Here is a 14,445-nt window from a genome sequence, read left to right on the forward strand (position 1 = left end):
TAGAAATAAAATAAATTAAATAACGGATTTCTGTACGAGAAAAACTTTTAACGAGGAATATAGCCTAACTATTGGACTTGGGTAAAGTTGGTTTTATATTCGCACATTCGGACTATTGCATTCAGTTACTTTGTTAATCTCACTACATTGGACATTCAGCGGACATTCACAAGTAAATATAACATTAAAACAACACTTGGCCATTTTGATCGATTGTGAAAAAAATGTAGTAGATTACAATGATGTCGCTGATTAGAATTTGCAAAAAAAAAAAAAAAAAAACTTTATTGCATATATAAATAGAAAGTTATTGAACGCAGAAATGTGTGAATGTTGTGAATGTGCGAATATAAAACCAACTTTACCCAAGTAACTATTGGGACTCTCCATGTGCCTTTCTTAAATAAAACTAAAGTTTTATTATGTTTTTATTTAAAGAAGGAGTGTTGAATTTGTGTGTTTAAAATAAACTTGGCTATAAACAGTAATAACAATAATAATAATAATAAACATAAAAAAATGTAAGGGTCAGTGGTATTTTGAATGAACATGACACTTCTAAACAAATCACATGCTTCCTCATCACAAACTGCATTTTCTTCATCTCTTTCTAGGATTTCAGAAGGGAGTGTCTATACAGAGCCCTTGTAGAGGATCATTTTTATTGAGGTATGATAATCTGTGCCCACACTCTAAAAACTGCTGGGTTAAAATATAACCCAATGCTGGGTTAAAAAGGGACGAACCCAGCAGTTGGGTTATTTTGACCCAGCAGTTAGCAGAGTTGGATAGTCCATGGGTCAGAAAGTAAAAGTCCTGCCATGTGTTTATTCCACCCATGAACTCAGCAGCTGATTTCACCAGAGGAGGAACCAAGTCATTCCTTTCAAGTCACAAACGAGTCTCGAGTCAAATCCCAAGTCCTCAAAGAGTTAAAGTTAATGAGATAATTAAGTGTCTAATAAACACATGGCAGGACTTTTACTTTCTGACCCCTGGACTTTACACCTCTGTCTGTAATATATCTGCTTGTTTTACACTCTTTGGCCACCAGATGGTATTGTGAGCAAATGAAGCCTCCAAAAATTAACCCTTTTGTGAACCACTTGACTGAAAAGCTTAATGCTTCATGAAGCTTCATTTCACCATCACTAAAAATAACCCAACCGCTGGGTTCCTCTCTTTTTAACCCAGCGTTGGGTTATATTTAATCCAGCATTTTATAGAGTGCACAGTGTTATGATCTGAATTCTCAGGTTGTAAACTGAAATTTCTGATTATGCTTTCCTTTAATACACAATATCCTATAAAAATGTTTGCTAAGCAAGCATCACAAAACTGTAAATGGGATGCTGAAATTTTATCAAAAATATTCTTAGATCTTCAGGATAAAGTAATATATCGATTTTAGAGAAAACTGTCTACAAATATGAAGGTGCAAATAGCAAAACTGAAGATACAGTTTTTAAATCCCTATCCTAATTTCATTTGTTTTATTAACTTCACAAATGCCAAGATAAGCACATTTTGCCACAGCCTTTAAGAATGCTTTGTTACTGTAATTAGGTAGCTATTAGATTTACCTGCAGACAGCTGATGGTCTGGTGTTAATCTGTGCCTGTCAACAGGAGAAGATTCATACGAGTATTCAAAAGATTCTTCAATGTTAAACATCTAATAATGATTATTAGAAAACGGATATAATACTTGATTCTGTCTGACACTAAGTCGTATTATTTAGTTTTAGGCTACATACTGAAAATGGAACCAAATACACGTTTTAATGTGGTGTTGCTGGGAAAAACCATGGCTGGGATAAGTGCATCAGGAAACACAATCCTGGGACGAGAAGCTTTCGTCTCAAAGAAAAGTTCCAAATCTATTACTCGAGATGTTGCTGTTCAATCTGGATCAGTTGGTGACATTGAAGTCACTGTTTATGACACACCAGGATTATTTAACACAGAGATGAGTGAAGATGAGATTCAGAAGAAATATAAAGAGGTTCTTCAGAGATGTGAATCTGATCCCTGTGTGTTTCTGCTGGTGATCAAAGCTGACAAATTCAGTGAAGAAGAGAGAAAAACTGTGGAGAAGATTGAGCAGCTGCTGGGAGACGAGCGCCTGAAGAAAACCTGGATTCTCTTCACCAGAGGAGACGAACTGGAGGATGGAAACGTGACTATACAAGAATTCATCAATGAAACTGAAGCACTGAAGAACCTCATTCAGAAATATGATCAGAGATACCACGTGCTCAACAACAAGACAAAGGAACAAGCTGGACAAGTTCAAATGCTGTTGATAAAAATAATTAAATCATACTTCAACATCAACTTCAGTGAGTCTTTTATAGCAATATTATATAAATATACTGTGCATGTTTTAATCTTTTTTTTTTTTTTTTGCAGTGTGTTAAAAATGTTATTATTTATTTATTTATTTTTTTATTTTTATTGTTTCTATATTATGTAGAAGAAGAAGTATCAGAGATTCAGAATCCAGCTATAAGAAAAGGACTCAACGATTGTGAACAAGACAAGTCTGAACAAGTCTCCAGTCTCTCATCCAGACGGATTGTTCTTCTGGGTAAAAGTGGAGTTGGGAAGAGTGCAGCTGGAAACACAATCCTGGGACAGAGAGAGCTTATATCTTTACAGCGAATTAATTCAGTAACCAGTGAATGTTCAAAGGAACACACCACTCTTTCAGGCAGATCTGTGACTGTAGTGGATACTCCTGGACTCTTTGACACACAGATGAAACCTGAAGAGTTAGCTGAGGAGATAGCCAGAAGTGTGTATATATCCAGTCCTGGACCGCACGCTTTCCTCATTGTGTTGAGAGTAACAGACAGATTCACTGAACAGGAGCAGCAGATTCCTCAGATGATTGAGATGATGTTTGGTCAGGAGGTGTTAAAATACTCCTTCATTCTCTTCACTCATGGAGATCTGCTGGAAGATAAGTCAGTAGAGAAACTCATTGAGCAGAACTGCAGATTAAGAGATCTAGTTCAGAAGTGTGGAGACAGATATCACGTCTTCAACAATAAAGATCTGAATAACAGAGAGCAGGTGAATGATCTCCTGCAGAAGATTGACTCAATGATAGAGCAGAATGGAGGAGGACACTACAGTAACCAGATGTACGAAGATGCTCAGAGATTCAGACGAGAGGAAGAAGAGCAGAGACAGAGAGATGAAGAGCAGAGAAAACAACAAGAGGAGAAACAAAGACAAGAGGAGATTGAGAGAGTGAAGAAAGAGACAGAGGAGAGACTCAGAGCAGAGTATGAAGTTAGATCTGAACGAGCGAGCAGAGAGACAGAGAGATGAAGAGCAGAGAAAACAACAAGAGGAGGAACAAATACAAGAGGAGATTGAGAGAGTGAAGAAAGAGACAGAGGAGAGACTCAGAGCAGAGTATGAAGCTAAGCGATCTGAACTAGAAAGACTCAAAGCTGATATACAGAGAGAAGAGGAAAGAAAACAAAAAGAGGAGAAGCAAATACAAGAGGAGGTTGAGAGAGTGATAAAAGAGACAGAGGAGAGAGTCAGAGCAGAGATAAAGTCTAAATCAGAGAGAGAAACAATGAACCAGAATGGATTTCTTATTTTTTTCTCCAAGTACAAGAGTTATTTTCAAATGGCAGCTTTTGTTGCTGGTGGAGTCGTTATTGGAGCTTTGATTTTAATTGGTGTTTGAGCTTTAGCTGGAGGTGCTGCTGGAGCTGTTGGTACTGGAGCTCTTGTTGGAGCTGGTATTGGAGGTTTAGCTGGGGCTGTTGCTGGAGGTGCTGCTGGAGCTGTTGTTGGAGTTGCTGCCAGTAACGATACCAGATGAGCTGTCACTGTTGGTGCTCTAGTCTTTACTCAGAACTTGTGTAATGAATGATTTTATAGATACACATAAATGTATGGGGAAAAAATATCCAAATATTATAATTTGAATTTTCCTTTAGTTTACTTTCTATTTTGTTGTAACTGCTCAAGAGACTTTGATTTTTTATTGTGATACAAAAATCACTGATTTTAACTGACCAGCCTTTCTGAAAAGCGTCTTATATGTTTATCTGAGAGGTGACTGAGGGTCTGGTCCATATTCTGAGTGCTGTAACAGTATTTTACTCCTTTAACCTGACATTCAGAGATGGATCTCTGTTGCTCCTTCTTGATGATGTTTCTTTGTTTTCCTGTATATTATTACTTAACACGTGTACTTGTTTTACTAATCTGTATATTCATTTGTTATATCTGTTTTTACATTTAAGCTTGATTTGTTGTGGTATCCGAAAGAGAGACAATGTTGCTGAAATTCTATGTAATCATGCATTTGTAGATAATAACTGAACTGCAAAAGTAAGACATGAGTCATCAGTTTAATGGCCATAGCAGTACATTTCCTTTTCCTTTTCCTTGTTATATTAAAACTAGTTATAGGATATAAAGATATCAGGATACTCAAATGCAAACTGTGCATTGCTTCAAGAAATCAACCATGCACCTGTGTTGTTTTACTTTTTTTTCTTTTATATGTATTTATTCTTCATTCTAATCATTTATCATTTTATTATTCCATTTAATCATATAATCATTAATAATAATAATTTAAACTATTTATATACTCTTTTCATTCGCAAATTAGTCATTTTGGATTAGGATGTGTGCTGATCAAACAAAGTATGACCACTGAAACATACTCTATTAAAATTATTCAATAAACCTCCTGTTTATTATCATAACTTTGTGTCCTTCTTCTGCTCTTCTATGTCTTTACTCAGTCAGCTTCTTGGCTGATAGAATAATGTTAATACAGTTTTGAGTATACTGTCACAGCGCGGTTGCAGCAAGGAAGAAAAAAAATGCTTACAAATGTTTTTTAAACTTTTATGTTATCATGCCCTTGTTTTAAAAATTCAGCCTATTTACACATCCTTCAGATAATTTCTTACAGTTTTTCTCGATTGCTAACACACTATAACTGATTCATTTTGCACAGTTTTCCAAACCATACATACAGTTCTCAAAACAAAGATACGTTTCTCAAAACTTTTAACACATTTCACCTGTTTTCACTCATGTTCCAATTTGCTCAGTGTTTTCTGCAAAACTCTACACAAAAACACCATCATTTTGCACAGGTTTAACCATGTTCTCATTCAGAAAACACAAACACACAATATAATTAACTCAAGCATAAAAAAATGATCTCAAACAGCACGTTTATCCATGCGTGAACATTCAGTAGCAAAACTGATGACACACAGGTCAAAATATCAGAATGTTATGAACAAGAGCACAAGTGATTATGTGTTTTGGAAAATGAATCCAATAGAGTTTCAATACTACTGACACATACAATATAATTACAGTACATAGCAGCAGTACTTCAGATGAGACAACTTTCATTATTGTGTTTACAGTAAATACTGTAGCACACACCCTCAAACTCATTACTGTTGAATTGATTTGTAGCCAAGTAGTCCTTACATTTACTGTATTTGTGCAGAACTGAGAGTTGTCTGTCGAGGGGAGGCAGAGAAGTCTTTTCTCAGGAGAATAAGAAACTGCTATAAAAAAATGAGGATACTGCCAATACTGTAATGCAGTTTGGCAGAGGATGCTGAATGAATTTATTTATTTATTCTTTTATCCATTATTTATTTATTTATTTCTGTAAAACAACTGACAGTATATTCCAATGTGTATTTACGGTATATACAGTTGTTTGGTCTTTGAATTTTTCTCTTGTAGTGCTTTTCATCTACTGTAAGATCTCTTTACAGTAGTGTAATGAAAGTAAACTTTTCTTAAAGTTTATTGCATAATTTTACTGTATCTGCACCCCTTTATTTATGCTGTATACTGTAACAGACATTGACTATCAAAAGGATTCCTATTTCCCAAAAGGAGGTTTTGGTAACAGTGTTTTGAATTGATCTCACTGGTGTTTTCTAGACAGTGGAGCAGTCTGTGTATTTGGTAGGTTTGTGCATCATCTGAGGCCAAAGTTTGATTTTGACTGAAGATAATATATTTTTGATTAGAATATTTGGTTTTGAACTGGAAGTTTGAGGTTTGTGCAAGTTGGTGTGTAGTTTAGAGATTGTGTTTATAGTTGTGAGAAAATGATGAATTGTTTCATGAATTGTGTGTTAGCGATCGAGAAAAACTTTAATCACATTGAGCAAAACTGCAGATTAAGAGATCTAGTTCAGAAGTGTGGAGGCAGATATCACGTCTTCAACAATAAAGATCTGAATAACAGAGAGCAGGTGAATGATCTCCTCCAGAAGATTGACTCAATGATAGAGCAGAATGGAGGAGGACACTACAGTAACCAGATGTATGAAGATGCTCTGAGATTCAGATGAGAGGAAGAAGAGCAGAGACAGAGAGATGAAGAGCAGAGAAAACAACAAGAGGAGGAACAAATACAAGAGAAGATTGAGAGAGTGAAGAAAGAGACAGCGAAGGGAGTCAGAGCAGAGTGTGAAGCTGAGAGATCTGAACGAGAAAGACTCAGAACTAGTAATGGGCAGATGAAGCCTCATTCCACATAGCAATTTTTCTCTGGCCCAGCTCCGGCCCACACAATCAGCTTTTGCTTGGCCCACATACCGCAATGACTTACAGTCCTAGTGTGGATCAGGTCTGGATTCCAGACAAGGGCCACACATGTGTATGGGCCATAAAAAAGGGGGAAAAAAAGGGAAGGGATGGGGAGGGGAGGAGAGTTTTGCCAGTAGCGAAGTTAAGTGTGCAATAGACAGGCTTGGTCCTGTAGTCGGTGTTACAGGGCCTTTTTATAGAAATAAAATCAATTTAGTTCAGCTGGACATTAGGCTTGCCGCTTGCTGCGATACAGTGTTGGCGGTGATACCGGTGTTATGCCTCAATTGCCCACTGCGGCACCGTCCCCCACCGTCGTTTTGATTTTTTTTTTTTTATAGTAATACAATTATTTTAGTTCAGTTAGAGGACACTACAATTAAAACTGAACGTGGCTGCTCAATGCAGCACACCGAAAGAACGTCAGTCACGCATCACAGATCAGATTTAATTTATCACGTGAGGAGAGTGAGTCGAGCTGACTGACAAGAAGTGTGAGGTGAGACAGACAAGACGATGGCAGAAGAGTTTCAAAGTGAAATGTGTGTGTCAAATTGTGGGTGTACTCAGTAACAAACTATGATTTAAAAGTAAGGAAGTAGATTATTTTGCTAAATTTGTACTTAAGTACAAGTAAAAGTACATCTTTAAAAATATACTCAAAAAAGTACAAGTACCCGAAAAAACTACGTAATTACAGTAACGTGAGTAGTTGTAATTCGTTACCTCCACCACTGCAAATCAGGACATAGATGTGTATAATGACGTGGGTATGACCGGTATTACAAGGTGAAGGTGATCTCAGGACATTGACCCATGTCCCCACTTTTCAAAACGCTTATAAATCACACAGAGTGAGGTTTTTTTGGGGAAAGTTTGAGATGCACAGTCTCCTGTAAGGGGTAGGTTTAGGTGTAGGGTAGGTGTAGGACAATAGCGCATACAGTTTGTACAGCATAAAAACCATTACGTCTATGGAGAGTCCCCACTTTTCACAAAAACAAACGTGTGTGTGTGTGTGTGTGTGTGTGTGTGTGTGTGTGTGCGTGAGTGTGTGTGTGTTAGTCACCTATCTTGGGTGTTTCTCTGCTTACAGCTGAAATGCTGGAACAGGCTTCAATATCCTCACGACACAGAAGACAAGCAGTCTGGAGAATGGATTAATGTTATTAATAATCATTATTGTATGAATGAGTAAAAATAACGTTTCTAGTTTCAAAATAGAGACCAAATGTTTATTTTGTGAAATATTTTTGCATGAGAGTAATTAGAATGGTTTTTGTTTAATATTTTACTTTCTTATTACAGTTATAGAGCAACAACAGTCTTGAGTCTCAAACAACAGCACAACGCATCTTTATATTACAATAACACATATTACCTATGAAGTCCTGACGATGCTATGAATGTTTTATCAATAACACTGTGAAGCGTTAAATAGCTTTCATCATGTTCGCATATTTGATGTAATGCGGTGTATTAATGTAGCATGCAGCTGTTTTTTGAAGGTTTCTGGCAGATAATGCCAGGATCATCATAGCTTTAGTCTTCAGTTTGTTGAAACAGATCTGCGCCTCACTAACATCTCTCTCACACAGCAGACACTTAATAAACTAAACTTAATAAACTGTATTTCTACTCTGTTATATCGGCTACTTTTCAAATTTCATCTGTTAATAGTCCTGTGTAAAATACATGTTTAATGTCTGCTGTAAAGTTGGTTTAATTTTCGCACATTCAGACTTTTGTGTTCAGTAGCTTTGTTAATATGCATCTAAAAAGGATACTTACAATTAATTTTCACTACCGACTATAATGAGCAGTACCTTCAATACATTTTATTTAAAACGTTTCAACGTTTATATAATACATTTATTATTTATATCTTTCATAAATAATTTGTGCCTCAAGTGTAAATTTTATTTTGCTATTACTGTGTTAATTACTGCGGTTTCTTCAATGACACATGATTAAGTTAAATAGCTTTTAAAAGGCTTGATGGAGTGTTCCTGAACACACTGGAAAATCTTAACTTGACCCTAATAAACATACTACAACTCTTTATTGTGCAATTATGTGCTTTATAAGGCCAATTGCATCTCCCAAACTCTTTAATGTATGAGTTTTTTTTTAATTTTCACAGCAAATTTCCAATGCTATGTTTTGGTAAAGAGTAGTATTTTATAGTAATAAACACACTGTAAAAAAAAAAAAAAACTGTGAAATGTGTGGCAGCACAGGGTGCCTAACGTTTAACATTAATAGAAATAATGGTTAAAGAACGTTTTTTAAAAACGGTCAATGACTGGCAGAAGCAGCTGTCAAACAAAAACTGTAAAATTAAGATACAACATCCTATTTTTTTTAACTGTTACTTTACAGGTATTTTCTGGATTATCATTGTGAAACATTCTCTTTGAAACTTAAACTCACTTGTGAAACTTGTGCTAATCAGCAACAACAGCACACATGCAAAAACTAATAGCTATCACTACATCAACAACACAGTTACTGCCTTTAAATAAAGCGACATGCAGCATAACATCAATGCTTCTTGGTCTTCTCCTGAACTGAAGCACACACAAAACACAGACACAGATGGAGGTACACAAGCATGCAAAATACAAATGATTTCTGAATGATTTTAAACATTATATTTCATGTTAAAATGTAGCATTAGACATTGGGCACATGTACAAATGCTATATTTTCAGTGTTTTAGGTAGTTTTTAATATATGTATTTTTAAATTATATTTTTTTAAATTTGCAGTTAAATTAATGTGCAGGACACTTTGCTTAATAAAATATATTTTATAGTTAATTGTTATGCATGTTTGTATCTATAATGTCCTGGGGACAGAAATGGCACCCATTCAGTGGAATGACAAGATAATGTGAGTGATATTTGTGTGTCCATCTGTAGTTGGCGAAAACGTAGTTGTCTGTTATTTGCACACAATGAAAAACAATTAGAACTTTTTTAGAGGTCCCCGCACTACATTAGACATACAGAGGACATTCACAAGTAAATATGCCATCAAAACAATATTTGGCCATTTTGATCGATTGAGAAAATAAAAATGAAGTAGGTTGACAATTATGTCGCTGATTAGAATTTGTAAATAAATAAATAATAATAATAATAATAATAACTTTATGACCGCGGGAATGAGTGAATGGTGTGAATGTGCGAATATAAAACCAACTTTACACAAGTCTGATCTGGGGTTTTACACGCTATTACCGTAACGCGTAGTATATGCGCGCACATCAAAATAACGTGGCCGCTAGAAGGACTGTGTTGTTCAAAGTGCACAACGGTAACTTCACAAAACTCAGACAGAACAGAAACACTTTAATCCCAACTGAACATTAAATCATCTTCACTTCTTACACGTGAAATGATTAATGTTATAAATATTTTATGTAATGACTCTGCTTCGTCTGCTGGAATCACAGCGCCTCCTATTGGAGACAAACAGCGTCACATGATTCAATAAGAGACGCTGCTGAAAGTGAAAGTAACATTTCAATACGGACATTTTGTTGAAGCTCTTTTCTGACAGAAGACATCTTACATCGGCCGTTTTGTGAGCATCTCTGTAAGTTCATTTACATTAATGTATATTTAACAAACGTGTTCTTCTGGAAATACGTGAATTAGTTTGACAAATTCTCCGCTGATTCATTGTAGCTAGAACTTAAAGAAACGTTTGTGTCTTAAGGCTTGTCGGTGCACTAATGCTTTCGGGTTTGGGTAAGTTAACGGTTTAAGCTAAAACTAACCAGGACTGCTTTTCCCAAAAGCATCGTACATGCCTAAACCATCCACAGAGACCATAACCGTCCATTATGATAGCAATTAATGGCCTAAAATCAAATTAGGCTCGCTATGCTTTTGGGAGAGGCATCCCAGAATTTGATACAGGCCTTTGACTACTTTTCTGTGTCTTTTTAAAACACAAGACTGAAATGGTAATGTACCACAGGAAGCCATTAGCCTGCCTCGATTTCTATTTTTATCCTCGTAACAGCCTTTAAACGCTATGCAGATTTCATGCATAAATGTAGTGGCATCTTTTGCATCTATGTAAATCACATTTCACAATACAAAAAATACATAATTTGCAGAAATCAAATGCAATAACTATCATATTGTATGCATAACTATTTGTATTGTATACCTTCAACATTTGTTGTTGTTTCCAGTCTCGATGGATAAACTGTGATGGAAAGACCTGCGTCTTTGAAGAAGCAAGAAGAGAACATGATGTATCAGGTGAGCAACACTTTATGAGGACATTTGTATTTATTTATTTTTAAAGCGTATGTAATTGTGGCTGCTTCAAGTGACATTCGTTGTGTTGTTCTGTGTTCTTCAGAGCTTTGAGAACACAGTGTTCAGAGGAGAAGCAGATGATGCTGATCTCCAGCTGCTGCTGATCGGTAAAACCGGATCCGGGAAAAGCGCCACAGGAAACCTCATCTTTAATGATCGGGTGTTTGAGTCAGAAAAGAGCTCTTCATCAGTGACCAGAGTCTGTAAATCACACACTGGATCTGTTCATAACAGGAGCGTGACAGTGATCGATACTCCAGACTTCAGATTCTCCACTCACACTGACTTTGATTCAGACTCGGAGCTGAAGAGAGCTCTTGAATTATGTTCAGCAGGAGCTCATGTCATCCTGCTCTTTCTGCCTTTAAGCACTTTCACTGAGCAGGAGATGGAGTTCATCAGCTGGTTTGAGCAGAAGTTTGGAGCAGAAGCTCTCAGATTTACTCTAGTGCTCTTCACTCACGCAGATCAGAGACACATGAGATCACTAGGAGAGATGATCAGGGCAAATCCTCAGTTATCTGCTTTTATTGAGCGATGCGGTCAGAGATATCATGAGTTTAACATTAAAGCTCCAGCAAACAGACGGCAGGTGACTGAACTCATAGAGAAGATCGACAGATTGGTGTCTGAGAACAGACACTCCTGTTACACACTAGAGATGATGCTGGAGACGGAGAGGAGAAGAGAGGAGGAGAAGAGAGCAGAGGAGGACAGGAAAGAGAGAGAACATCAGATGTCATTAGACAAAGTCAGAACAGAGACAGAGGCATGTGTGAGAAAGGAATATGAGCAGGAGATAGTGGAGAAAGAGAGGAGAGAAGAAGAGGAGAGGAGAGAGAGACGAGAGACAGAAATGCCTGTAAGTGAATATGAGGATCGATGTGAAGAGAGAAGAGGCAGTGGGGTCAAACACTTTGTAACTCAGTATAAGTACATCATTCTGGCTTTAGTTGTGGGTGCAGTGATTTTGTTAATAATCATTCTTGCAGTAAAACTTTCATCCTGAACTCAACCTTTAAGGATAGTTCTCTCAAATATGAAAAGTTGCTGACATTTTAGCTGAAACCGTGGTCCTGCTTCATATATAATCCAAGTCAACAGCTATCATCACTTTCAGAATCAAAATAAAAACATGAATAAAAAGGTTTACTCTGCTGTAAATACAGTATCAGCTCACGTGTGAGTTTGCTCTCACACAAACATCATTACGCAACAGGAAGCTCGCGCTGCAGTCTGTCGTAAACTGTGCCTTTAACAGAATGTAGTAATATCTGGTGTTTACACTGACCTGCTCCATTTACAATATGCTTTACTACTGAAGCGTTTATACCTTTTATTGATGTTCCACTGTGGATGTTGTGCTGAGAGAAAAAAATCATTGAAATATCATTTCTGAGGTTTGTTGTTGCTAAAATGATTTAATGATGAAATGACTAATGATTATGATGAAAGAATTATTAAATGCAGTTTAAACATGCATTTAACATATTGATCTTATCTAAACGATAATGTAACTGAATATTATTTATTAGTTATATTTCCATTGTATTACAGATGCATGTTTCATATTACTATACCTTTGTTCATTTTGGAGGGATATGATCAAGATACGTTCATGTTAAATCAGTTGATGTGATATTGATACTGTACATGTTCAGGCATCAGTTCCTTCTCTGTTAAAATATTACCATCATAACCCAGTACATATTTGTGATGACCAGAATGACTGTCATCAGAACTCGCTGTACATTTGAAGAAATTATTAAAGTTTATGACTGAAAAAAAACAAAAAACAGGTTTAGTATATTTCATTTATTTGACAAATTTATGCTAAAAATAAAAGTTAAATAGCCTGTGTATCCACATAGGCCTACACAGTGTGTACGCAAAATTACACTCTCAAAAAGGATGTGTTAATTTTGTGTAAATTTAAATTGATCATGTGTAAAAAGAAAGAGAGAGAGAGAGAGAGAAACCAACACAATATGTGTTATCTATCATCCAATCAGATTGCTGCCTACATCACTCCACAAGCTGTTAACCAAATTCGTGCCTCTTTTTCATTGGTGGATGATGTGTATGCACACATGTCAGGTAAATGGATTTATAATGTATATGTAATATATCTGCTTGTTTTACACTCTTTGGCCACCAGGTGGTATTGTTGTGTGTACTGGGGGTTTTACTGTGAATATCAAAATAGGAAAATAGTGTCAATAATGTAAAATGACAAGATTAAACACTCAATTTTCATTTAAAGGCATTTCATTATTGAATGCAATGATGTCATCATCCAGCTCAGTTCAGTTTAAATAGTATCTGTGCAATCAAGTTGACGGTATTGCTAGAAATTAAGTGTCCCCAACTAAGCAAGCCAGAGGCGACAGCGGCAAGGAACCAAAACTCCATCGATGACAGAATGGAGAAAAAAACCTTGGGAGAAACCAGGCTCAGTCGGGGGCCAGTTCTCCTCTGGTCAGATGAACCAGCAGCTCAATTCCAACTGCAGCAAAGTCAGATTGTGCAGAGGACTCATCTGGTTCCCGTGGTCTTGTCACGATGGCTGTCTAGGTGACAAGGTCTTCACTGGGGATCTGTCTCTGGGCCTCATCTAGGTGTCCTGGTCTCCGCTGACGTTCAGGGCTGTAGAGGTCATCTCTAGGTGTTGATTCACCATCTAATCGGATACGGACTGGATCAAGTGGATACGGTGATCTCGGAATAAGAAAGAAACAGACTAATAGTACTGAGGAGCTAAACCATTCAGGACTTTAGAAGTAATTAACAAGATTTTAAAATCTATATGATGTTTAATAGGGAGCCAGTGTAGTGTTGACAGAACCAGGCTAATATGGTCATACTTCCTGGTTCTAGTAAGGACTCTAGCTGCTGTTTTTTGGACCATCTGGAGTTTGTTTATTAAGCGTACAGAATGACCACCCAATAAAGCATTACAATAGTCTAACCTTGAGGTCATAAATGCATGAATTAACATTTCTGCATTTGACTTTGAGAGCTTAGGTCACAATTAAATATATTTTTAAGATGAAAAAATGCAGTTTTACAAATGCTAGAAACGTGGCTGTCAAAGGAAAAATTGCTATTGTACTAAATTGAGGGCCAGTTTTGACTGTTCATGCAGTTATTTGTGTAATAGTTGTATTCATTGTGTAGTCTGGCAGTTAGTTAATGACCTATAGTTAGGACCCAGACCGCGTTAGAGAGCCGGATACTGGCGCAGTTTAGAAAAGATGTAAGCACTGTTATTTAATAAGCGCGAGACCGTTGGACCTAACGGTGATAATAACATCATTTCATCCACGATGCTTTGAGTAATCGCATGTGTGCATGCATCAGCGAAACCATACAAAGTAAACTGTTCAAATTCTGAAATAGTGGTCTGTGAGTGGTGTGTGCTTCTAACTCCTCCAACTGACATAACTTAATTGTTCTGACTGGACAATTTTTGGTGGTTGCCACCGGGTATT

At 36.6% G+C, this 14,445-nt stretch overlaps 2 protein-coding genes across 5 annotated transcripts in view; both read left to right on the forward strand.

Annotated features, from left to right (window-relative positions):
• Nucleotides 1-4,720, forward strand: part of LOC131529676 (GTPase IMAP family member 8-like) — a 41,193-nt gene extending 36,473 nt beyond the window's left edge. For all 4 annotated transcript variants that reach the window (XM_058759493.1, XM_058759491.1, XM_058759492.1 and 1 more), the window contains 3 exons: nt 615-669; nt 1,742-2,341; nt 2,476-4,720. In XM_058759493.1, the coding sequence (XP_058615476.1) occupies nt 1,762-2,341; nt 2,476-3,338 (1,443 nt within the window). In that variant the 5' untranslated portion in view covers nt 615-669; nt 1,742-1,761 and the 3' untranslated portion in view covers nt 3,339-4,720. The remainder of the gene's footprint in view (nt 1-614; nt 670-1,741; nt 2,342-2,475) is intronic.
• A 5,105-nt stretch (nt 4,721-9,825) lies between these two features.
• LOC131529686 (GTPase IMAP family member 4-like) lies at nt 9,826-13,144 on the forward strand. The gene is made up of 3 exons (XM_058759511.1): nt 9,826-10,217; nt 10,825-10,894; nt 10,998-13,144. The coding sequence occupies exons 2-3, from the start codon at nt 10,844-10,846 to the stop codon at nt 11,961-11,963; spliced, it is 1,017 nt and encodes a 338-aa protein (XP_058615494.1). The 5' UTR covers nt 9,826-10,217; nt 10,825-10,843; the 3' UTR covers nt 11,964-13,144.
• The last annotated feature ends 1,301 nt before the right edge of the window (nt 13,145-14,445 follow it).

Source organism: Onychostoma macrolepis, chromosome 22 (assembly GCF_012432095.1).
Source record: "Onychostoma macrolepis isolate SWU-2019 chromosome 22, ASM1243209v1, whole genome shotgun sequence".
Lineage (NCBI taxonomy): Eukaryota > Metazoa > Chordata > Actinopteri > Cypriniformes > Cyprinidae > Onychostoma > Onychostoma macrolepis.

What these genes read in the sequence shown, in the direction of transcription:
- LOC131529686 (XM_058759511.1), top strand. Translation starts at nt 10,844, where the DNA reads ATGGAAAGACCTGCGTCTTTGAAGAAGCAAGAAGAGAACATGATGTAT. An exon ending in AAGAGAACATGATGTATCAG is followed by an intron (nt 10,895 to 10,997) that starts GTGAGCAACACT and finishes TGTGTTCTTCAG; the next exon opens with AGCTTTGAGAACACAGTGTT.